The following is a 25,277-nucleotide window of genomic DNA, read 5'->3' as shown; positions in this document are numbered from 1 at the left end:
CTGCATCGCAATTTGGAACTCATCCAACATACAAACATGCATATACACACTTACAAGACTTTTCCTGGTGTCTGGGATGGCGGACACGTCAACTGGCCCTCTTTCCACAACGTTAACAAAGCGAGCCTCAGCCACTGCAATGGCACAAATCACGTGCACCCACCTGCACACAGTACACAGTCTTCACTCATCAAGCAGCTTTAAAGTGAAATGTACACCATATAATCAATCAGCCAGGAAATGATTGTTGTTACAGTGGTGGCAATAATATATTATTATTTTTTTTTTTTAAATCTAATAAAAACCCCTGCAAACCTAAACAACGACATACTCGTCCCAAAGACACTGGACCTTGTTTATTATCTTTTAGTAAAATTAAAAATCATCATATCATGAAACTTGCATATCACGATATATAATTTAGCTAACAGATTGTCTGCAAAACAGTAGTAAAATAAACAAAAAAAGGTTAAACTGAGTTTGACTATACTTTTCTTTAATGCCTACAAAGACAAAAAATTTTAAAAATCTATTTCAATGGCATCCATTCAGCACCATTTAATTTGTAATTATTTAAAACTTAAAGCATACATCACCATACCAACAATATCTCAAGTGTACTGCATAATCATTTATCATGATATTGATATTATATCGATATATTGCCCAGCCCTAGTAAAAGATGACTTCAGGAAGCTCACTCTGCACACACAGCCATTGTCATGCTGTCATCCTTTCTGTCCCCCATTGTCATACTAAGACAAAAGGGTGATTGAGCCTTTTCTGTGGTTGGTCCCAAACTCTGGAACAGTCTCCCCATTCACGAGGCCCGCGCCATCTTTATCCATTTTTAAATTTTCTCAGAAAATGTTTTTTTTTTTTCTTTGTCTTATGATGTTATTTAAAGTTTTGTACAGCACTCTGGATCAAGTAATATCGTCTTTAAACGTACATTATAAAACAAATTTGACTTGACTTAAGGTTATAAGTGTCCCTTACTTGTTAGCTACTCTGGCTATGTAGCTCCAATGCAAAACTAAAAAAACTACAAACTAAACAAAATATTTTCATTTTTTCACCATACTATTACTTTAATCCACCATACAGGTACAGCAGCTTAACAATATGTACATTTTATTACAGAGCGGCTTTAATACAGCAAGGAGATGATGTAGAGAACTGCACCTGTTCTCTGTGGTCATCTTCAAAGCTCCTCCTCGCAGATTACACAAACAACAGGCCTGCAAAACCACACACAGACACACACACACACACACACACACACACACACACACGTGTATAATACAGCACTAAACTGAGCAGTGATGTGCCTTTTTCAGGGTGGGGGGTATGGGTAGGTTGAATTATAGTCTAAAATGTACAAACTCTAATGACAGATGTGAGCCTAGTGTGTGTGTGTGTGTCTTACTGCTGTCCAGGCCACTGCATAACAGCGAGAACACTTCCAGCTTTCTTGTGGAGTGTCAGGCTTAACGCCATAGCAGCCTAGAGAGACAGACAGAGACACAGAGAGAGAAAGATTATCATCAATATATTTTTTTATATTATTTTGCAACATTGTTACTAAACAGGTATACTTTGAACTTTAGGGGGGGGGGGGGGTAGGCAGTAAATTACCCATCACACATCAGTGCTATAAAATTTATATCCAACAGTTTATCACCAGCTTCCATTGTGTAGTTTCTGGACATTTTTATAAGATTTCTTCCCGTCTCTAGTAGCTACTGTGCTTTAATCAAATTTTAAATAAATGCTCCTGAAATAATCGTGCATCTTACGTGACAGTGTTTGCATTTAAACGTTACAACAACCCTTAACTACGGTTTATATTCAGCATATATTTACACTTCACTATTGCAATTAAACTGATAACTTTAATTATGCAGAAAGGTAAAAGTTATAGGCTACAGCATGTGGAAATGTTTTAATTAAAAGCAACAGAACAAAAGATTGAAGCAACTATGCCAACAGTTATAGGGAAGCCTACTGATGTGTTATGTCCAAAATCACACCCTATCCACTAGTTAGTGCACTATTTGGGGAAGCTGGGCATCTTCTAATTATGTCCCAAAGCATAGTGGAGAATATGTAGTGCACTTAAAAATTCTACTGTGTTGCATCCTAGCTGGAACAGAACACCCATAATGACATTACAGGGAATATTTGGGCACGGTCTTGGCTTTTGAAACTCGGATAAATATTTCCTGCTATCAGCATTTGTTGTTGAGTGTTGCATCTTATTTATATGATGACGTGATGCAGGCTTCGATTTGTTTTCATGGGTGTGGCTTAATTTGTACATATAATTCAGAAATTGGCCACTAAAGCAGAGGCATCGAGGTTTTCATATACACACATACATATACACACACACACAAAATATATATATATATATATTACACACACACACACACACACACACACACACATATACATACACACACACACAGTTGTGCCCAAAAGTTTACACACCCCTTGTAGACTCTGCAAAATCTTAAAACTTAAGAAAATAAGAGGGATCATAAAAATCTCATTTTTTTATTTAGTACTGTCCTGAATAAGCTACATCACATAACAGAGGTTACATATAGTCCACAAGACAAGATCATAGCTGAATGTATAATTGCCCCATTCAACAGTTTACATATGCTTGATTCTTAATACTGTGTGTTGTTACCTGGATGAGCAACGACTGTTTTTTTTGTTTTGTGATAGTTGTTCACGAGTCCCTTGTTTGTACTGAGCAGTTAAACTGCCCACTGTTCTTCAGAAAAATCCTCCACTCTCCAAGCAAAATTCTTTGCTTTTCCTTTGCTTATCTTCTACATATTTGACCCCTTTCCAACAGTGACTATATGATGTTGAGATCCATCTTTTTCACACTGAGGACAATTGAGGGACTCGTACACAACCATTATATAAGGTGCAAACATTCACTGATGCTCAAGAAGGTAGCACGATACATTAAAAGCCAGGGGGATATAAACTTTTGAACGGGATGATTGGTGTGAATTATTATTTTGTTTGAAATTTTATTTTCATTTAGTACTGCCCTTCAGAAGCTCAATAAGGTATTAACATGTCTCCCAGAAGACAAAATAATAATTTACACCGATCAACCTGTTCATCACCGATCATATGTCCATTTTGATATTGTCCAAGCCCTTGCTGGAATATCAGAGCCAAAGAGTGCTTTTTGGAGAAGATATTGTACATATAGATTCTGCTAGAGAATACTTCACACACACAGGCTACAGGCAACTTTATGCAAATTAGGACAACCTGTTAAAGCAACAAATCCAAATGTTTGGCACAAACAATTTGTTGGACCTTAACTTACGATCTGAAATTTATTCAGTTCTTTACTCACAACATTAATATTTATAATTAGTTAGTACCGCTTGACACTATAGTATACAATTGTAGAAGAGTAAGGATTTATATTCTCACTATCCAGTGTCAACCAGAAGAGACTGAGTTCCCTTTTGAGTCTGGCTCCTCTCAAAGTTGCATCCTCATGTTGTCTTGGAGTTTTTCCTTGCCACCTTCATACCTGGCTTGCTCATTAGGGATCAGAATCTAAATTTATATCTACAGGATGTCCCATACATAGAGAACTATGTTTGCCAGGACTACACTGGCTGTGCTTTCATCAGTGGATGTCCACTTCTCAGTTGGTCTGCAACACTTCCAGTATGTTTGGATTTGTTATTAAGTTTGGCAGCAGTGTCATGTGTGATGTGCTTGCCATGTTTCCTGCTCAAGTCCATTGGAACCTTGCAACAGCTTCCTGATCCAGCCATGAGAATGATTTCAATGTGTTCTTTTGTCAAAGGCATTCTTAAAGGCTATCTGAAAACATGTATACATACAATAAACTAACAATGAAAAATTTCAGAAGACATTTTGCTAAAGTGTGTCAATTTCCTCTCTGTATGGAGACTTTTGTGTCCTTTATTAAAAGTGCTATATAATTAAAATGTCATTGAACTGAAATTAGTTTCTATGCAGTTCTTGACTTGAAAAAATGGAAGAAAAACAACCGTATAATGGTTTCATTTGATCCTGTCATATACAACCTCTCATTTGATGTGTACAGAGACATTACAAAGAAAACTATTTCTCAGAAGGAAGTACAGAGATTAGGTGTGTGCTTGTCACCTGCTAGCGTAATTCACTTTATAAGTAGCTTGTGTTTGTGGGATTTTCAGTGATGTTAGCAAAAGCACTGTTTATTTACTAAAAGTTGTAAAATTAACCTGCTGGAGAAGCACATCCACCATAAAAATATTTTTAAAAACACTATAAGGCAAGTTTCACATATGCTAAAGAAACGCATTATAATTTAGACATTAATTTTGAGATCCTGTCAGTCCCAGTGAGGGTACTTTGGTTAAAATATTTTCCATTTAGCTAAAGTCAAGAGCTTGGGGAGATTTGCAGGTGTTTGTATCAGACAAAAATTAATACCCATCATATTTAACTTTATAGTTTGTATAGTAAATGCTGAACTTTAAGCATTGGTATAAATCTTTACAGCCCAAATGAACATTCTGAACATCTGAGCATTCCCATCAGCTAACACCAATGTGGAGATGAACAATAATGTGTGTTTAAAGGTTTGTTCGGTTTTCGCAGTACAGTAAATTCGTGCTGACTGCACCACAACAGCATTCAGTTAGAACTGCTGAAAGCAATCATAGCAGCATCACCTCACTGAGCAACTCTCACACTCTCACACACACACACACCCTAATTGGCTACGGAGCTTACGTTCAGCCTGAGCAGAAGAGAGAGGCACAAGCTAAACAAACAGCTTTTTCCACTTTTTTTCACACCACCCACCCCAAAAGTTTGCAGAAGAAGAATGTTTTTCAAAGTAAACACAGACGATTGAGGTTCAGGCCGTGCAGAAGGAAATTGGCTGGAATTGTTTGATTGACAGTGTGGTGTTGAGAAGATGAGGACCAGGCGAAAGAGAAAGACGAGAGGGGAAAAAAGATGATTAACATGAAGGAGTGGTGGAGGAAGAGCAGGCTCTAGTGGAATTACACTGCAGTACTCGTATCAGGGTTTACGGCAGGGATGTCTAATTTCAAGTGGACCGGACCTAAAAATATCTACTACTACTACTACTACTACTACTACTACTATTATTATTATTATTTTGATGATTGTTATTAGTGTCGAATGTTTTTCTTGCTACTAAAGAATTATACATCATTGGCAATATTGGTGGATGATGACAAAAATATCATAATCACAATAGTTCCACAATACATAGGTTTACTAACCTACCTAACCAACCTAATCTAAAAATTTTATTTAAAAAAAAAAAAAAAAAAAAAAAAATTTCAGTTCAAGATAACGTAATGTCTAAAATTTATTTATTTAAATACTAAAAAAGGGAAAACAAATTTCAGTGAAAATGTATACTGGACATTTTAAAAACCAGTACAAAATTGTAACATTAAAATCAGCTGTGCTCATAGTTTGAATCAGAATTTTAAACATAAATAATAAAATTAAAAAAAAGATTTCAAGATACCCACAATATCTCAGAAAAGTGTACTGTGACACAATATCAATATTATTCACCCATACTGCCCAGCCATAATTAGATCATTTTTTCAGGGGTTCAAGAACCGAGACGTAGAATGGGCGTGTCTGGAGGTGTGGCAAAGACGCCCCTTTCCAAAAAAGTACAGGTCACCAAACATGCGCAGAATACTTTGGTTTTTGTGCGGGCATTCCCAGGATCAGCGATGTATGATGAAGGAATAAACAATCATTCTGGTAACTATTTTTTCTATGTTTTTTTTAATCCTGTGAATCCTAAATCAACTGGTTCTTCAAACTGTCAACTTTGCTCTTTCTGTGTACATCAAGTTGAGTATGAAAACGTGGACAATTCATGAGCTTTTTTTTTCTTTTTAATAATGGGGCAACAGCAGTGGAAACGATACTGAGGTTGAAAAGAACTAAGGTTTCACTGCAGATTTTTAGTCTTGCATCATAGGACACAGGATAGAATTGATGTAAAGTGAGTAAGACTTTGAGCTTATTAAAGTGAAACAAGCATTTCATAACTGAATAGTATTTTTCAAACATGAAGCCCCTGTGATCACGGACAGGTATCTGCAGTTGTAGTAGAATGAACGTAAAACTTCTGTGATCACGGACAGACAACTATTTGGAGTAAATGGCTTTTTTTCCCCCCAAACTGCACATGATTGTTGACCTATGCAGATTCTCAAAACAGGCCACGCCTGCCTGATGACGCAATCTGTTTCACAGTACAGAAACCCCTGGAAAAAAATGTGTGCCTCTTTCAGTAGCAGAGTTTATGTCTCAGAGTTTACTGCTCTACTTTGCCCGCTAGATAATTCTAGAAAGACAATTACCAGGGAACCAACTTCACCACTGCAGCCCACATCCTGTTTGATGCTCTAGCCTTACTGCAATTTTCTCATTTGTAACGATCATGGAAATGTACAAGACTGTTAATGCCAAGTTCACCGTAGTGCTGCAGATTGGGAAACACTGCTGTAGAGTTGGACTGAATGCTGTATGTTAGCAGTGTGTGTGTACTCACTGGCATGAACCTGCAGGTTGCAGCAGGAGCAGGAGAGCAGCATGCTCGTCTCAGCACTGGAGGGAAGCGGCTCTGTGTTCGCCATGCCGGCACTGAAACACATCTCAGGCACAAGGGGCCGAGTCTGTTCACCACACCGAGACACAGGAACACCAGAGACATCGGAGGCTGGGGGGCTATCCTTATGGAGCTACACACACACACACACACACACACACACACACACACACACACACACACACACACACACACACACACACACACACAGAGTAAGCGACTGGGAAACTGAAAATCACCACATTACGGCCCATAATGAATTTGATATGAAATTAACCCATGTTTAACATATTAATGAAGAACACATCATGACATCATGCTTTTTATTCATTTATAATAATTTTTGTGGAATAATGTTATGGAACATCCAGAAGACAAGTTAGGTTCTGTATAGGTCCTATACATTATAAATATGATTATGTAACATTACACAGGACTTAGGTATCGTTATTACATGTTTTATCATGATGAGAATAGTCAGATAAGACATTAACATGCATGTATTACTTTGCTAGCTTTATCTTACTAGAAAGCTGCCTAGGTTGCGTTAGTATGTGAAATGCTTCATAGCATTTAATCATTCCTAAACATCTATCGATCCATTTTCAATACCACTTATCCTACACAGGGTCGCAGGGAGCCTGGAGCCTATCCCAGAGAAGGCAAGCGACACCCTGGACGAGGTGCCAACCCATCGCAGGGCACAATCGCATACATTCACACACTAGACAGTTTGGAAACGCTAAAAATCAGCCTACAATGCATGTCTTTGGACTAAGGGAAGAAACCGGAGTACCTGGAGGAAACCCCGAACCTCAGAAGTTTTCTGGATTGGATAATGTCTGGCCAGACACAAAATGATGTATAGATTCAATTGTATCAAGTTGAATTTTGTCATTGTGATCTTTATTGAAATGAATAGAAATCACTCTGCCCACCCATGTTCTCCTTTTGCTTTAAACTGCCAGCTCTTATTAAGAATCAATGACGCCCGGTTGCTTTGTTGTAGGACTGCTGGTGAGAAGGCAGTGTGGAGGTTTAACCAGATGTGTTACCTGTGTGTAGGGGCAGAACATCGTACAGACAGCGCAGTGTGGCTCCAGAGTCGCCATGCCAGCATTAAACTGCTTCTCTGCCACGAAGTCAGGTGAAAGGGTTTGCCACAAGTGGCACTGCTCTTGCTTCTTCACTTCCTGCTCCGCCGCACCGCCTACTGACAGCCCCGAGTACATTTCTGGAAACAGACACACACACACACACACACACACACACACACACACAGAGTTAGAACAACTCCTGTGTCCTTTCTTTCCATCTTATACAGTCTGACAGTCTCTCTCTCTTTCAGAATATTAATAACACTTGCTGCTCCAGGGTTGCTAAATGCAACATTTTTCAACGTATTGCTGGTAAAAGTGGCAGTGTTACACTGGTGAATCCTCTAAGGGGGTTGGGGGTAAATACAGCCTAAACACCAAATACATGCTCGGTGTCCTCCACTCATTATAATCCTCAAGCGTCCCTCTCTTTTCTCTTCTCAGTGTCTTTCTGTCTGTTTGACAGAGACACAGGGCTGATGTTGCCCTGCCGCGGGCTCAAAGTGACTTTGAAAGCAGGCAAGCACGAGTCATGATCCTCAGATCGATATGCGTCAGTCTGAGCAAATCGAGAGAAAGGCAGAACAAAGGAAGGGGAAGAAAAAGACACAAGCTGTATTTTGTTCTGGAGGCCTTATTAACTGCATCCATTAATGGTTTCTGTTTCACTAGGCAGCTCAAAGGAAACCCTGGCTGGCATCATGTTCGGTCCCTTTGACGGCCTTTTTGTTCCCCATCAGAAGGTCATGAGTTCAAGCCCATGTACTACCAGCATGCCACTGTTAGGACATTGCACAAAGCCCTTAACCCTCTCTGCCTGTACCATGGCTGACCCTGACTCTATTCCTGGCTTCCTAACGAGCTGAAATATGCAAAAAATTTCACTATACTGTAGTTGTATGTGACAAAGCCTTCTTTCTTAAATTTTTTATTTTTTTAAACACATTAACATTTTGAGTTTACAAAATGGGCAAATCACATCAGTAATGGCCTGTTGACTTTATTAACACTTAACAGTTTAAAAGCATTCAGCGATGATGCAATTGTACAATCACCCACCCTCATCGCTGGAAGCCTCCTGTTTGACAATGAAAGTGGGAGTGCGCATGGGTGGTTTGCTGAATGGATGCCTGCGACTCTTCTTCACTTCCACCTTCATCTTCATCTTCGGGTACAAGTTTGCCTGCAAATTAAGAGACAGAATAAACACGTTTTCAAATACAGATGTTGCTGGGGCCCCGAAATGATGCTCCCGCTACCATGTTTCACAGATTTGGGGATTCTGATGTTACCGTGCAGCGCCATTTTTTCAACAACCATAACATTTTACAATTCTGACAAATTTTATCTAATCTGATCAAATAACACCTGGAGAAAATCCAGGTGGCCTTGAACAAACTTGAGACATGAAACAATGTGGGGGTTTTTTGTTTGGCTGGTTTTTTTTTTTGGGAGAGCAATGTGTTTCTCCATGGTGTCCTTCCATTACCACTACTTAAACCTCTTTCCAATTGTGATGCATGTTGAAGGAAGCATCATGGTTTTTTTTTGTTGCTCTTTTGCAATCACTGAGAAAACAATGAATTTAATATTGCATATTAAATATTGCATATGGGAATATGAGGTTGATAATTACCTGAAGCTAAATAGCAGTTGGAAAATGCAATAAGAAAATGATCATTTAAACCCAGGTAGCATAAATGCGACCCCTTGGAGTTGCTAAATCACTCCTACATGCTTGAAATTCGGGATAAGTTTTAGAGAACTCATGGAATGAAATCTTCTAGTAGTGGACATGCCATTGCAAAAATGACTAACACAATGCATCCTCTGGCAAATTTCATCTCTGCTTCTCTGCTCTTCTCTGGTGGGCTTCTCTATGATGGTCATTATGGCTGCTGTAATGAATTTAAAGTAAACAATATTGAACCATACAAACTTTTTTTTTTTTTTTTAAACACGCAACATGTCTTTGGAGAATTAAAAATGTTCCTCATCTGACTGGCTAAACACAAAGCAGAACAGGGACATTTGCAGTTGGACATTGGCATAAGACCGCTGAATGTTTCAGAAACTCAGCGAGCTAACCTGTAAGCTGGAATCTGGGCTGCCGACGGCTGTGCCTCCGTTGCTCTGAGCCTCGTTCTTCTTGGATAATGCGTAAGGTTTGAACGCCTGCTCGAAGCTGTCCTCCTCAGGTGATTTTACCTTTTTCTTCTTTTTCTTCTTCTTTTGCTCTTGTTCGTCTGCCTGCTCTGGCTCCTTTCCAGCTTCGGGCTTCTGGGAAGCTGCTGGCGCAGGACAGAAAGAAAAAAGTGTCAGCAAATTCATATCAGAAAATTTGAAAACCTGAAAAAAAAACCTAACAGAAGTTGCTGAGAGGAAGGGTACATTCAGTCTTGGTTTAATAAACAACATTAAGAATCTTATCATTATTAGGCACTTTTTGTGGGAAATAAAGTGAAACGCTTACAAAAATAGAGGTACATATAAACAATCAAATGGTCTAGAAGGTAATCTCAGTGCCACTTTTCTTGCCTTTCGACAGTTTCGAGAATCTTTGTCTCAGCAAAGAAAGCAAAAAAAAAAAACCTGACTGGAAGAATAGATTTTTTCATTTCATTAAAATCTCAATCAGTATATTTGCAACATTATACCCATCTTAATAAGGAATAAAACACTGTTGGCATTCTGTTAAAGAAAAATAATCAATGCTGGGGTGTGAAGCAGCCCAGGAGTTACTGTTACCACCCCAAAAGTGGATTATTTTTCAATAACAGCATATCCCAAAGTGTTTCAATCATCTTATACCACAGTAACTTGCCAACAATTACGTACTTTTTATCCATTTATAGTTACATTACATACTGTTATCACTTACATTCTAGCAGCAATAAAAAAAAAGTTGTTCCTTCACTTTCTTTTGAAGTCAAAAGGCAAAAAAAATATTTCACTTGTTACGGAGTAACAACTATTCTCTTTCTTGAGGTTTTCACATTGATTAAAACAAAGTTACAGCTTTACTTAACTGTTCTGAAGTGAGGACACTGGAGACCCTTTCCATAAATGTTAAATAAATGTCTCCTTACAGAAAACTAAAGAACTGCTGCAGCAAACACATTTTATTATTAGGAATTTGCTGTTTATCAAGCTTGCTGCTGCTCACCTCCTTCTCGGAGTGCTGCCTCCTGTTCCTCCCTCTCCAGTGCCTCCAGAGTGAGCATGGCCTCTCTGGTCATCTTCTCCTCCCTCTGCTGTTTCCTCTGTGCCTCCTTCTCCTCCAGCCTCTTCTGATAATCAGCCACGTCCAGCTCAATTCCCTCGTCCGACAGCAACTTCAGCTCCTCAGGCTTCAGCCGGCGTATTTGCTTTATTTTCTGCTGAGCTCTGAGGGCACCAAGACACATTTGTGTTACTGTACAGTCAACCAAGCCCTGGAGTTTCCATTCCCTATTATACTGTAGATTATAATAAATATCTATTCACCTACCATACACTTAGACTCATTATTATTCACCAACATGACAACTGTGAGAATTTCTCTAACCTGCGGAGCTGTTTTTCTCTAAAGGTCACTCTGTTCTTCCTCCAGTGCTCCAGCTCAGGGCTGGTCAGTGTGGTGGACCTCTGGTGGTCCAGGACAGTCGTGTCCTTGCCCTTCTTCCACAGTTCATAGCGGTCCGGCTGCAAGCAGCGCACAAACACGTCCATGGAGATCTTCACCATGTCCTTCCGACACGTGCACTACAAACGGAAAAAACAGACATTGAAGAGAAAAAACCCACACACATACACACAACAACAAGTCAACAAAATCATCCAATCAATAAATAAGCAATTTATATAGCACCTTTCCAAAGCTCAAGTTAGCTTAGACACAATTCAAATGGTGCATGAAGAAGATTGACACCCTCAATTCTGGTGTAATTAGCAAAAGCTGTAAGTCTGTAATCTTTTATTTTTTTATTGACTAACAGTATTTGAATATCTTTTTGCCATTTTTACCTAATTTTATTCTTATGGTTTTTTTCATTATTATTGTAAATTTCTAGATAAAACAAAATACAGTGCCCTAAAAGTAAGAGGAAATAACATTAACGGAAAAAATGTCATTATAAATAATTAAATAACGAAAGAAGAAAAGGCATTGTACAACTTCGGTAGTTTTAGGACTATTTTAAAAACCTGAAGCAAAAAATTGGTGTTGAAGTTCTGAAGCAAAAAAGAAAATAGGGTATTGGACTAATTTTGTGAATGATGAATTTAGACTAGCTGTGTTGAATAAATAAATATGTTGGTGATTTAGACATTCATAAAATGATTTTATGTCCTCAAAAGTGAAATGCGGGTAGGTTGAAAAAACAACATTAGTTTCTAGTCTACATTGCTACTAACTGGTTGATAGCAAGCTAGCAAAACACACCAACCCCAACAAATGAAAAACACAAAAGTTAGACAATTATGTATTTATAATTACATAATTTAACCCAGCATTGCAATACAAAGCAACACCGTTTCAGAGGTCAATGCAGCCAAAGCACTGAGCCACTTGTCACCAGCGTTCAAAGTTGTTTACAAAATTGGTTTACTCCTACAGCCTGAAATGCAAAACTACTGATCAAATTCCTTTAAAATAATATTTGATTCATTGCAATTAAGCTTGCAAATATTTACTGACAACAAGCTGTCATTACTGGCCCTTTAAAAGGATTGATACCAAAACCTGATAAAATAACTACAAGTTTTTAAACTAGTTTGGAGTTTGATGTTCTTGTAAATCTTTTGCTTTTGAAGTGTATCCAACCCAAACAGGAGACCATGGGATATATTTATTCATAATGGCTTCAAAAATACACTCAAGTCCAAAACTAATTAAAACAAAAAGCTTGCTGATCCAAATTATATTTTGGTGCATTAAAAATAAAAAACAACTTTAAAAAAAAAACCCACCCATAGAGAGCTAGGCACTCTCTGAGTTAATTATTTCCACATCAGTGTTTGAGATGTGGCTAATTGATTAAACAAAAGATATGAAAAAGCTACCCAACAAAGACAAACAGCATAAATGCACATAGTTTAGAACAGCGTAAAGGTCTGACATACTATCAATATGCTTGTCATGCCACGAACCAAGTTCCAGATAAAAAATGTGATTCATTCTAAATTAGCTTCACGCAATAGTTCGAACTAGAAAAAGGTCAGTTTTCTTTTTAAAGAATGTTCTAAACACAGGGTCATTTTTAAAGAGTCCCCTCCTAACAAGGTCACCCTCATGACAGCGTACCTCTTTTAGCATGGTGTCCAGTCTTGACTAAGTACCCCTCCGCACTAGGTCTCTTCTTGACAGAATAATTTTCTGACAAGGTCCACTTCTGACAGTACCCCACCTGATATGGTCCCTTCCTGACAGGGTACCATTCCAGACTGGTTCCCCACCTCCTTAAAAGGTTCCATCCTGAAAGGGTTTCCTTGGGGACAGTGATCCTTTTTTTATTTATTTATTTTAAGTGACACTTTAAATTCCTGATTAAGCCTGTTAAGACTCCTAACAAGGTCCCATCCTGACAGGGGGCCCTCCTAGAAGTGCTATATCCTCAAAGGTTCTGTATATTCATTTTCAAAAGGTTGGCATTTCACTTCGGATTTTTCTGGAAAATACCATACCAACTTCAGCTCTCCTCGCTTCACTCTTCCTGCCAAGTGTGCTGGCAACCTTACTGGTGTTCAAAAAAAAAAAAAAAAAAAAAAAGGCATGCTGGCAATTTTTACTGCAGTTTTGCAGTCTGCTGAACATTAGATGGTAAATAATGTCTAAACTGACGCGTGGTGTACCGGAGTGCAATAATCTGCTTTATCTGGTTGCAGGTTGATGATAATGTTCAACATCATTTTGAATAGTCAATACAGAAACAGTAGCCTCCATTTTCAGTGAATGATTTAACCACCATTGTGATATTACTCTCTGCTGGCAGGTGTTTTCTGTGTGCTAAACACTGCAGCCAATCTGAATGAGAGCATGTGATCACCAAACTTATCAGGAAAATAAACAGTGAGAGCAACTGCGAGACAGGGAATGAGATAAAAATAAAACCAATTTTCTCCAGAAGTGTCTGTCCTCTATATTACAACTGGCCTTTATTTCCTCCCCACTATGAGAACCTTGTGTTAAATTATGGCAAACATTTCACTGCAAAGGCAGCAGGCAGCGATACTGAAGTGAACAGCTCTATATACCAGTGTGTGCACATGGTGTTAATAACCATAACAACAAGCGCTAGCCGCAAAGCAATAACAACTCTACGGCTCCTGCGTAGTGCTCACTGGAGTCCTGTATTATTCTGCTGAGCTGAGGCCAGAAAGAAAGAGGCAGAAATGGGGGTAGGGAGGCTCTTGATGGTATTGGGAACTCCCACCATCACCATGCAAGAACTACCTCCATTAGCGAGAGACTGCAAATGTAACGGGGAGGACGAGAGACATGCAGAGGCAGTATGAATTCCTTTTAAAAGATGCTACTTTTTTTAATGATAGTCTGTGGATAAGGCCACTTTTGTTGCTGATTTAGCTCTATCCATCAGAAACAGCAGTGGGAAAGCAATGCTCAGGGCTGTTTTACGCCATCTGGTGCATTTTCATAACGCCACCCTGCTTATCTAGAGCAGTAGTGAAAGTGTCTCATAAAAGTGTCCTCAGTATTGCCTACATCATTTAAGGACTGTAAATCACTGGGAGGTATGTGGATGGAGATTATTATTTTTGCCCAAACTAATGCCAAGTGAACACTACATAACTTTTCGAATTTCAGAATTGCTGTATTGCTCCCACTACACTACACGAGAGACTACAGTTGAGGCCCACATATCACACAATGTTTCACTTGGAGAGACCAAACAAAGTGCACCTGATCTCCAAATCCCACTTGCTCGCGAAAATACATGTGGCAACTATGGCTGTTTCTGCACTGTTTTGAAAGGATACAAGACACAGACAGCAAGGCTTGTCTGGTCTGCAAAGAGAACTGGAGGTACAGTGAGGGAAAAAAGTATTTGATCCCCTGCTGATTTTGTACGTTTGCCCACTGACAAAGAAATGATCAGTCTATAATTTTAATGGTAGATTTATTTGAACAGTGAGAGACAGAATAACAAGAAAAGTCAGAAAAACGCATGTCAAAAATGTTATAAATTGATTTGCATTTTAATGAGGGAAATAAGTATTTGACCCTCTCTCAATCAGAAAGATTTCTGGCTCCCAGGTGTCTTTTATACAGGTAACGAGCTGAGATTAGGAGCACATTCTTAAAGGGAGTGCTCCTAATCCCAGCTTGTTACCTGTATAAAAGACACCTGTCCACAGAAGCAATCAATCAAACAGATTCCAAACTCTCCACCATGGCCAAGACCAAAGAGCTCTCCAAGGATGTCAGGGACAAGACTGTAGACCTACACAAGTCTGGAATGGGCTACAAGACCATTGCCAAGCAGCTTGGTGAGAAGGTGACAACAGTTGGTGCGATTATTCGCAAATGGAAGAAACAAAAGAACTGTCAATCTCCCTCGGCCTGGGGCTCCATGCAAGATCTCACCTCGTGGAGTTGCAATGATCATGAGAACAGTGAGGAATCAGCCCAGAACTACACGGGAGGATCTTGTCAATGATCTCAAGGCAGCTGGGACCATAGTCACCAAGAAAACAATTGGTAACACACTACGCCGTGAAGGACTGAAATCCTGCAGCGCCCGCAAGGTCCCCCTGCTCAAGAAAGCACATATACATGCCCGTCTGAAGTTTGCCAATGAACATCTGAATGATTCAGAGGACAACTGGGTGAAAGTGTTGTGGTCAGATGAGACCAAAATGGAGATCTTTGGCATCAACTCAACTCGCCGTGTTTGGAGGAGGAGGAATGCTGCCTATGACCCCAAGAACACTATCCCCACCGTCAAACATGGAGGTGGAAACATTATGCTTTGGGGGTGTTTTTCTGCTAAGGGGACAGGATAACTTCACTGCATCAAAGGGACGATGGACAGGGCCATGTACCGTCAAATCTTGGGTGAGAACCTCCTTCCCTCAGCCAGGGCATTGAAAATGGGTCGTGGATGGGTATTCCAGCATGACAATGACCCAAAACACACGGCCAAGGCAACAAAGGAGTGGCTCAAGAAGAAGCACATTAAGGTCCTGGAGTGGCCTAGCCAGTCTCCAGACCTTAATCCCATAGAAAATCTGTGGAGGGAGCTGAAGGTTCGAGTTGCCAAACGTCAGCCTCGAAACCTTAATGACTTGGAGAAGATCCGCAAAGAGGAGTGGGACAAAATCCCTCCTGAGATGTGTGCAAACCTGGTGGCCAACTACAAGAAACGTCTGACCTCTGTGATTGCCAACAAGGGTTTTGCCACCAAGTACTAAGTCATGTTTTGCAGAGGGGTCAAATACATATTTCCCTCATTAAAATGAAAAGCAATTTATAACATTTTTGACATGCGTTTTTCTGGATTTTTTTTGTTGTTATTCTGTCTCTCACTGTTCAAATAAATCTACCATTAAAATTATAGAATGATCATTTCTTTGTCAGTGGGCAAACGTACAAAATCAGCAGGGGATCAAATACTTTTTTCCCCTCACTGTATAGTGTAAAGAACTGGAGCTATTTTTATACTGGGTGTCACCAGGAATCATGTCATTTTTCTTTTTGCTGTCCTTAACAACCATTTGGGTATGGCATGCTAAATAATTTCTTATTACTCTTATTCTTCTTACTGCTATGCTTACATTTTACCCTTACCCACCAACACAAATAGCTGGATGAAAGAACTGGATACACTGCTCGTGCTACGTGTCGTAGAGGTGCTCACGCTATTTATCAAAACATGCTTGAAAATATCAGACCATCTACGAGAGCTTGCAGAATCAGGTCACTGAACCAGTCATACTATACGATTGGTTTCTTGGGGGCACGCTGTAATTTCTCAGGGGATCATTCTTCACAAACAGGGTTATCGGAGCTAAACTTGCATAGTGTGCATTCAGCATAAGTCACTATGACGACAGTCACCCGGATTTCATGCAGCCTTAGATTCACACAGCTCTTTGTTTTACTATTCCACGTATAAACACACTGATGGCCATTTCAACACCCATGAACCACAAACCCACAGCAGCTGATGTTAAGAACTCTTCAATGTAGAACCTTGGCATACTGTAGCCTCTAATTTGCCTTAGACATTACAGTAATTACAGTGGCTGATCATCCTAAACGTGTGCACGACCTTCACTTTGTACATCTTCACACGGTGCTGCTTTCCTGTGTACTGAGCGGAAATCATTATGGGGGAATTTTTCCAGTCATTTCCTGTATGTGTGGATGTGCATGTGACCCTGCAGCCTGATTTTAAAAAGGCTCCACTAATGAGCTCCACCATTAAGAGCACACAGAGGAAAATCCTGCAAACTGAAATAATGACTGTAGTTCCTTCTCCCGTTCATTTTAAAAGCGACAGCTGTGCAGAGAGAGAGAGAGAGAGAGAGAGAGAGAGAGAGAGAGAGAGAGAGAGAGAGAGAGAATTGAATAAATACACAAATTTGCTACATATTCATTTTCTGCTCTTCATTCAGGTACTACACATATTCTTCCATCCAGCCATCCCTCCACCTGTATGTCAATCTACCCATTCATCCATCCAACCATCTACCATTCATCTGTCTACCCATCCAACCAGCCATCTACCCAGCTTTTCAACATTCTATCTATTCATCCATCTTTCCATACCTATATTCAGCTCTACTAATCTAATCAGTCTTATACAACCATCCTGCAATATAATCTAGATCGCTGGGATTTTTTCCCGTTCTTCAAGGCAAAACTGTTCCAGCTCCTTCATGTTGGATGGGTTCCACTGGTGTACAGCAAAATTTAAGTTGTTCCACAGATTCTCAAATGGATTGAGGTCTGGGTTTTGACTAGGCCATTCAAAGACATTGAAATGTTTCCTCTGAAACCACTCGAGTATTGCTTAGCAGTATGCTTAGGGTTATTGTTCTACTGGAAGGTGAACCTCCACCCCAGTCTCAAATCTCTGGAAGACTGAAACAGGTTTCCCTCAAGAATTTCCCTGTTTTTAGCACCATCTATCATTCCTTCAATTCTGACCAGTTCCTCAGTCCCTGCCTATGAAAGACATCCCCACAGCATGATGCTGCCACCACCATGCTTCACTGTGGGGATGGTGTTCTCGGGGTGATGAGAGGTGTTGGGTTTGCACCAGACATGGTGTTTTCCTTGATGGCCAATAAACTCAATTTTAGTCTCATCTGACCATAGTACCTTCTTCCATATGTTTGGGGAGTGTCCCACATGCCTTTTGGTGAACAGCAAACGTGTTTGTTTATTATTTTTCTTTAAGCAATGGCAGCTCTATGGAGTGTACAGCTTAAAGTGGTCCTATGGACAGATACTCTAATCTCCGCCGTGGAGCTTTGAAGCTCCTTCAGGGTTACCTGTGGTCTCTTTGTTGCCTCTCTGATTAATGCCCTCCTTGCTTGATCCGTGAGTTTTGGTGCATGGCCCTCTCTTGGAAGGTTTGTTGTGGTGCCATATTCCTTCTATTTTTTAATAATGGATTTAACGGTGCTCCACAGGATGTTCAAAGTTTCAGGTTGTTTTTTTTTGTTTTTTTACATAACCCAACCCTGATCTGTTCTTCTCCACAACTTTGTCCCTGACCTGTTTGGAGAGCTCCATGGTGCCACTGAGGTCTTTCAGAACAGGTGTAAGTAAGTAAATAAATAAATAAATAAATTCCACAGGGTTGGGAACCTGTGCAGTAGTTACACACTAAAATTTGGACAAGGTCCTTGAGGTTCCTCTTGTAAGCATAATGTAAGCTGCATACCTGCGTGGCCATTTTGCCGTAGTCGATCCAACGCAGTGTGGCGAAGTTGGTGGACTCGGCACAGTTGAAGCCGTGGTTGAACCCTGCATGGTAGCCGTACGGGAACGTAATCATGAACTCGCCCGCTTCCTGCGTGATCTGAACGAGACACACAAGAGGAAAGTCAATATCTTTAGCTGCAAAAGTACCCAAACTCCACATATTAAAAGAGCCACTCACACACACACACACACACCCTCACACACTTGAAATGGCTTGAGTTAATTAAATATTATGCTACATTATAAAATGAAATCAGTCTGAAGTAGTAACATTCCAGAACTCAACAGCTCCAAGATGATAAAAACACCTCTGAAAAGCACCTCTCACAACTGCCAACTGAAACAAATTCTACACTCTTTCAAATGAACCATTTTCTCTCAACCAAGCAGTTGAGAAGAAAAAAAAAACCCCTAAACCATAATTTGCTGCTAGGAAGCTGCTACTGTAGTATAAAACATCCCCTCAGGCCAGGATTTATGTATATATTATATTATATATATACACACATACATACACACACACACACACACACACACACACACACTATGGCCAAAAATATTACCCATTCTCATACATACCAATGGTAGCAGAGCTGCCATGCAAGGTGCTAGCTTGCCATCGGGAGCAACTTGGGGTTCAGTGCAAAACTGTCCAAGGACACTTCGGAGTCACGTGGGCCAGGAATTGAACCGCCAACCCTGCAATTAGTGGACAACCCGCTCTACCACCTGAGCCACAGCCGCCCCACAACATCAGCACAATAACTGAGCGAGAGCTTCACGAAGTGGGTATCCACGGCCGAGCAGCTGAACACAAGTCCAAGATCTCTATTCACAATGCCAAGCGTTGGCTGGAGTGGTGTAAAGCACATCGCAACTGGACTCTGGAGCAGTGGAAAGGTGTTCTCTGGAGTGATTAATCACTCTTCACTATCTGACAGTCTGATGCACAAATATGGGTTTGTTGTATGCCAGGAGAATGGTACGTACCCAAATGCATAGTGCAAACAGTAAAGTTTGGTAGAGAGATAATCATCTAGGGCTGTTTTTCAGTGTTTTCCGGGTACAAAGCCCTGACTGTTGTAGTGGTATCTCAGTGGTTAAGATGTTGTAATTGGTTAACTGATTGGATGGTTGTGAGATCAAATCCCAGCAGTGGCAGTTTGGCAAAGCTGGGTGTGCCCTTAAGCAAGGACCTTAACCCTCAACTGCTCAGTAGTATAAATGAGAAATGTAAGTCGCTCTGGATAAGGGCATCTGCCAAATGGCGATAGATAGATAGACAGACAGACGCAAAAGTAAAGACAATCCCATTAAGCAACTTTGGGATGAATTGGAAGGTCAGTTGAGAGCCAGGCCTTTCCATTCAACATGTATACTCGAGAAAGCATTTAACTGGACAAAAACATAAAAAAATTGCTTTTTCTCAGACATAAGGAACTATAAAATGATTTTTTTAAATTCACAGCTATGCTATTGCACTGGTATCCAGAACACTAAAGGGACAATAACAGATAGCTCTGAAACTCTCATTTCAGGGGCACTTTAAGTAACTCTGGGTTCAGGGAAGAGGAACCACTTAAAGGAGTTACTGAAGGGTGCGTTTGATGAAAGAGGCAATCTGTTGAAAATTAAGTTGTAAAAGGCAGTTTAGGACACAAAGCTGGTTTTCAATTATGTGACCTCAGACAAAAACGCCAGGGGGCAAACATGTGTACACATGACCACCGGAGAGATCTCTTCATTCTGACTTGTCTTTTTCCTCCACTCGTTTTATGAACATCCAGCTCAAGATCTCTGCTTTCTTCTTCTTGCTCCCTCTCTCCACTGACTGCTCTCGCTCTCTCTATCCATCTCTAATTCTATACCTTATCTCCTCCCTCTACTTCACTCTCTCTCTCCTCCTCCTCACTTTTTATCCATCCTAACTTCCTGTTTTCTCCTTTCTCACCCCCTATCTTGGCTGCTCCACTGACTGCTTTCTTTCTCCAAGTGCACCATCTCTCAGTATCCATCTGTCAATCTATACATAAATATCGCCCTCCGTCTCCTCCACTCTGTCACTATCCATCTCTATGTCACTCTCCCTACTTCTTTATCCCCCTCTCCCTACTTCCATTTCTATCCCGCTCACTTTGTATCCATCACCTTCTCTACTGCTTGCTTGCACTTCCTGATCATTTTTCTCTCTTCCCATCTACCTTGCTCTGTCCATCCTTTTGCTTCTAGTTCTTTTCCCTCTACTCCTCTATCCACATCTTCCTTTTTTCTCCTTACCCTGCTGTCAGCATTCATTTCTACTGCAAAGATTACTCCCCCTCCTTCTCTCTATCCCTCTTCCACTTCCTATTCCTTGATCTGTTCATCCCTCACACCTACCTTGCTCTTTCCTCCACTCTGGCTGCTCTCCTCTTGCTTTGTTTTCTCAGTCTTGCCTTCTCTATTGTTCTACATTCACATTTCTTCAATTCCCGCTCTCCCATCTTCACACTATCCATCCCTCACCACAATATCTCCGCCATAGCCCATGTTTTCTAGCAATTTCTCCTTCCATACCTCAGTTTCTCTTCAACTTCCAATATCCATCCCTTGGATTTTTCCTCTTTTAATACAGTATCTGTACAATCATTTCTTGTTCTCCACTTTCTCCTTCTCCCTCCCTCCCTCTTCTTCTTTCCATCTGTCCCTTAGTCTAGTCTATACCTCAATAACTCCTCCTCTAATTGCCTCACGGCTTGAGCTCCACAATAAGCGTGGCATGGAGAGCTGGTCAGCCTTGGCAAAGAAATACTTTCATTTCGCACTTTTTTTTGTTTGTTTTTTTTTTTAAACTCTGTTTCTAATGGAAGGTGTTAAGCTGTGGCATTTCTGGGGGACTCCCATGACTTCGGAAACAACAAAGTTAGTTGAATTAGTTGTGACATTGGCTATTTTTCAATCCTTGATGCTCAACCAGTTCATCAAGCAGCTTCGTCTATCATCACTAAAACCGATGGCTTCTGACTAGAGTTAGCTACACGTTAGTGGAGAACATCGTCATGCACCACTGAAAGTCAATCACCATTTGCACTAGAGATACAGGACTAATGTCATCTCAAAATAAAAATAATTAGCCAATTTTTAATGATCTCGTGGCTCATTTGCATATGGAGATCATATACATTTTTTTTTTTAAATTCATATTTGTGCTAATGTAGCTAAAGCATTCTCAAAAACTCAAGACGTCACCAAATGATGTCATAGACTAATTTGCATACTCTTTGAACATGTCATGATCATCTGCATATTGAAACGTGTTATATGAGTAGAGTTTTATCGACATAGAAAATAATACAACTCATTTCTTATAGAACAAAAAAGACCAAACATTGTGATCAGTGACTGTAATAAACAATGTTGACCAGTGACCGGTTGTTTGAAAGGTTCCCTACAGACCCTGGCTGACTTTTCACAATCGTGTTTGCTCAAAAAATTAGCATGCAGCATGTCTGCTCTCCCCCCCCCACCACACACATACACCCACCCACACACACTCTCTCCCTCTCTTTCTCTCTCTCTCTGAAATAAGATGAATTGAGAGCATAATGAGTGCGTGTGTGCTCATCCATTCTGCATTGCTGAAGCATAAGTAAGTGCTTCATTTTATCAGAGCAGATGAGTGGAGTGGAACTGTGCAGGGTTTTTTTTTTGGGGGGGGGGGTGCGATTACACCACACCCACACTCATGTCAAGACTTAAGTGATTTAGACATTATTAGTCAGAGGATGAGTGGTTTCACTGACACACACTCAGCCCACCCCCAGTACCTCTCACATTCACAAACTGAGTTCTGATTTAAACGCTAATGCTAACACCACAACCCTAACCCTGGGAATGTTGCTATATTGCTATAAAAGTAACATTCTGGAATTTTGTGTCCCCTCAGAAAATGCGTTTATGATGTCCCTTGATGTTGAGAACATTGTGTGTTTTGGAGAGTGATGGTGTAGGACGGAACATTTATGGGAACTGGTTGGTGTCCAAACGTAAACGCTGGGGTACGATGTTGAGTGCTGGTGTGTGATTCGGAATGCTGGCCTGTATTTAGGAATGCTGGTGAGCAATTAGGAATGCACCTGAATGATTACAAACTCTAGTATGCGATAGACAATGCTGGTGAATGATTAAGAACGTTGGTGGACTATTAGGAACGTCGGTGTGCAATAAGGAAATCTAATGTGTGATCGGAAAATCGGGTCAACAATTTAGGAACACTGGAGAACAATTAGGAACGCTGGTAAATGGTAAGAAATGCTGGCGTGTAACAGGGAAAACTGGTAAACAATTAGGAACGCTGATGTGTGATAGGAAAAGCTGGTGAACAATTAGGATCACTTGTGAAAGATTAGGAAAACTGTTGTGCAGCAAGGAAAGCTGCTTAACAATAAGAAACACGTGTATGATTAGGAATGCTGATAAATTAGTACGAATGCTGGTGTGCAATTGGGAAAGCTGGTGAGCAGTTAGGAATGCTGGTGAACAATGAAGAATGCTGGCATGCAATGTAGGAATCTGGTAAATACTTAGGAATTCTCTGGAGTGACCAGGAAAGCTGTTGAACAATTACACACCCTACTGAATGATTAGGAATGCTGATGTATGGCAGGGAAAGCTGGTGAAGGATTAGGAACGCAGCTGTGTGATGGGAAAATCTGGTGAACCGTTAGGAAAGCTGGTGTCTGATGGTGAATGGAAAGTGTTGCTTTATTGGAAAATGTCACTGAGGAATTACCAGCACTGATGTGTGGAAATCGTGTGAATGTGAATTCTGTTGGGTGTTTTTTGAAGGAACACCTTATTGTTACAATTAACATTAAAATTACAAGTCAAAATGAACACTACAGTGAGAAATGACAAAAAAAAAAAAATCCACATCTGGTGAGACAGCTGTTGAGATTATGGTGTACATACTCGATCAAAAGGGATGCTGTACTTCTTCAGGATGGAGGGAGAGATAAGGGTCATCTTGTGACGAAGAAAGGCATCACATCCCTGAGAGCTGCCGGGGAAAAAGCCTGCAAAGAAGTTTAAAAAAATATATTTGTTTAACTTTATTATTATTTTATTTTTTTTTATGTACCATCAACTTCACATTTAAGATAATTTACTCTGGGTTCTAACTTTTCTGGTTTTACATTAAGAGAACTTACAACATTTAACATGAAAAAAATTAGGGATGAAAGAATACACCACCACCTGCAAACATAACCTCTGGCAGTGTTGGAGTGTGGAGTTCCCTGTACATTTCTGCCATGTTCCCAAAGCATGCCAGTAGGTCAGCTGGCGACTCTAAACTGCCCCCTCTAAACTGCCGCTACATTTGAATGCATGTGTGCAGGCTGCATTTCTGCTTTACACCCAGTGTTCCCAGGATAAGCTCCGGCTAAGGATCATTAATCTGATCAGGATATAAAATAAATGAATGTATATCACAGAGATTTTAGTACCAGGGTGAGGAATCACTGGCATACTTTTTTGCAATACTATTCAGTACAGTAGTATACAATTTGGGATGCCTAAGCCTTTTTGTGATATCTTGCTTGCTATTGAAAATATTCAATATAAGAACAGTTGACTGTACCACCTTTTCCTTTATATAGTTTTTCGGAAACATCTGCAAATCATCTGATAAAAATCTGCATTAAGACATTTAGAGTTCAAAATTCTGTCCCTGTAAAGCTGGCTTTACAGTGTACGATTTTGGGCCTGACTTTGTTGTCGCAAATGAAAACAAATTGCACATCGTAAAATAATTCACCGGTTTTGAGCAGAGATTGGCAGTCGTACAACACGTAATGTGGCATGTTCACTAGCGGCTGATTTAGCACCGTGGCGACCAAAGTGCCAGAAATGATTTATTAAATTCTCAGAGTATGATCGCTGCTACAACACTCATCTAAAAGCCACTAATAGGAGGATAAGGGATTATCCAAACTCCAAACCAAACTCCAAACGATCATTCAAAATACAAGCTCACTCTGAAGCATGGACATTCCATGCTGTTCTATGTTACCCAGCCATGAACAGCTCCAAACAACTCTTCACCTTTTAAAACATGTTTTCTCAAAATATAACATTACTCTTATTATACTGATGGCTCGTTTCCGTTTATCCGACCCAATTTTCTGCCGAGCCGGGATTGCGCAGATTGATGACACAACCTTCATGTAATCTAACATTGAGAACACATGCTATCACAGAGTCTGTTATACAATTCTACCAAGATTATGTTGGGGTCATCTCATACAATGGTGACGATCTTTTTTTTTTTTTTTTTTAAATTATTGAGAAATAAGAGACATGTCCCTTCCCTACTATATACATTTTACACCTGTATGTAATGAATGTGATCACAGGCAAGACATTTCATCCCAGCTCGTTTCTAGTGAGATTTACACATATCATTTTCGTGTCCAGAGTTCCTCGGGATAGATACTATAGATAAGGAAAAAGCTCGCCTGAGCAGAACATTGCTGCACATTAAAATGCAACTGATGCCCCAGAACTTCCCCTGAGGGACATTAACCTGAAG

General features: G+C 40.1%; 1 protein-coding gene across 2 annotated transcripts in view; it reads right to left on the bottom strand.

Moving 5' to 3' along the window:
• The window catches only part of kdm4b (lysine (K)-specific demethylase 4B), a 66,825-nt gene that overhangs the window by 12,900 nt on the left and 28,648 nt on the right, over positions 1-25,277 (bottom strand). The window contains exons 7-17 of one of the 2 annotated variants that reach the window (XM_053634075.1): positions 23,657-23,760; positions 18,666-18,803; positions 11,318-11,514; positions 10,937-11,157; positions 9,859-10,058; positions 8,830-8,953; positions 7,729-7,907; positions 6,617-6,806; positions 1,430-1,506; positions 1,186-1,241; positions 55-163 (exon numbers count right to left, since the gene is read on the bottom strand). In XM_053634075.1, coding sequence (XP_053490050.1) covers positions 55-163; positions 1,186-1,241; positions 1,430-1,506; positions 6,617-6,806; positions 7,729-7,907; positions 8,830-8,953; positions 9,859-10,058; positions 10,937-11,157; positions 11,318-11,514; positions 18,666-18,803; positions 23,657-23,760 — 1,595 coding nt within the window. Of the gene's footprint in view, positions 1-54; positions 164-1,185; positions 1,242-1,429; positions 1,507-6,616; positions 6,807-7,728; positions 7,908-8,829; positions 8,954-9,858; positions 10,062-10,936; positions 11,158-11,317; positions 11,515-18,665; positions 18,804-23,656; positions 23,761-25,277 lie in introns of both variants that reach the window. The other variant, XM_053634074.1, reaches the window with a different exon arrangement.

The sequence above is a fragment of the Ictalurus furcatus genome, chromosome 10 (assembly GCF_023375685.1).
Source record: "Ictalurus furcatus strain D&B chromosome 10, Billie_1.0, whole genome shotgun sequence".
NCBI classification, from domain to species: Eukaryota; Metazoa; Chordata; class Actinopteri; order Siluriformes; family Ictaluridae; genus Ictalurus; species Ictalurus furcatus.
This window is presented reverse-complemented; position numbering and strand designations above follow the sequence as displayed.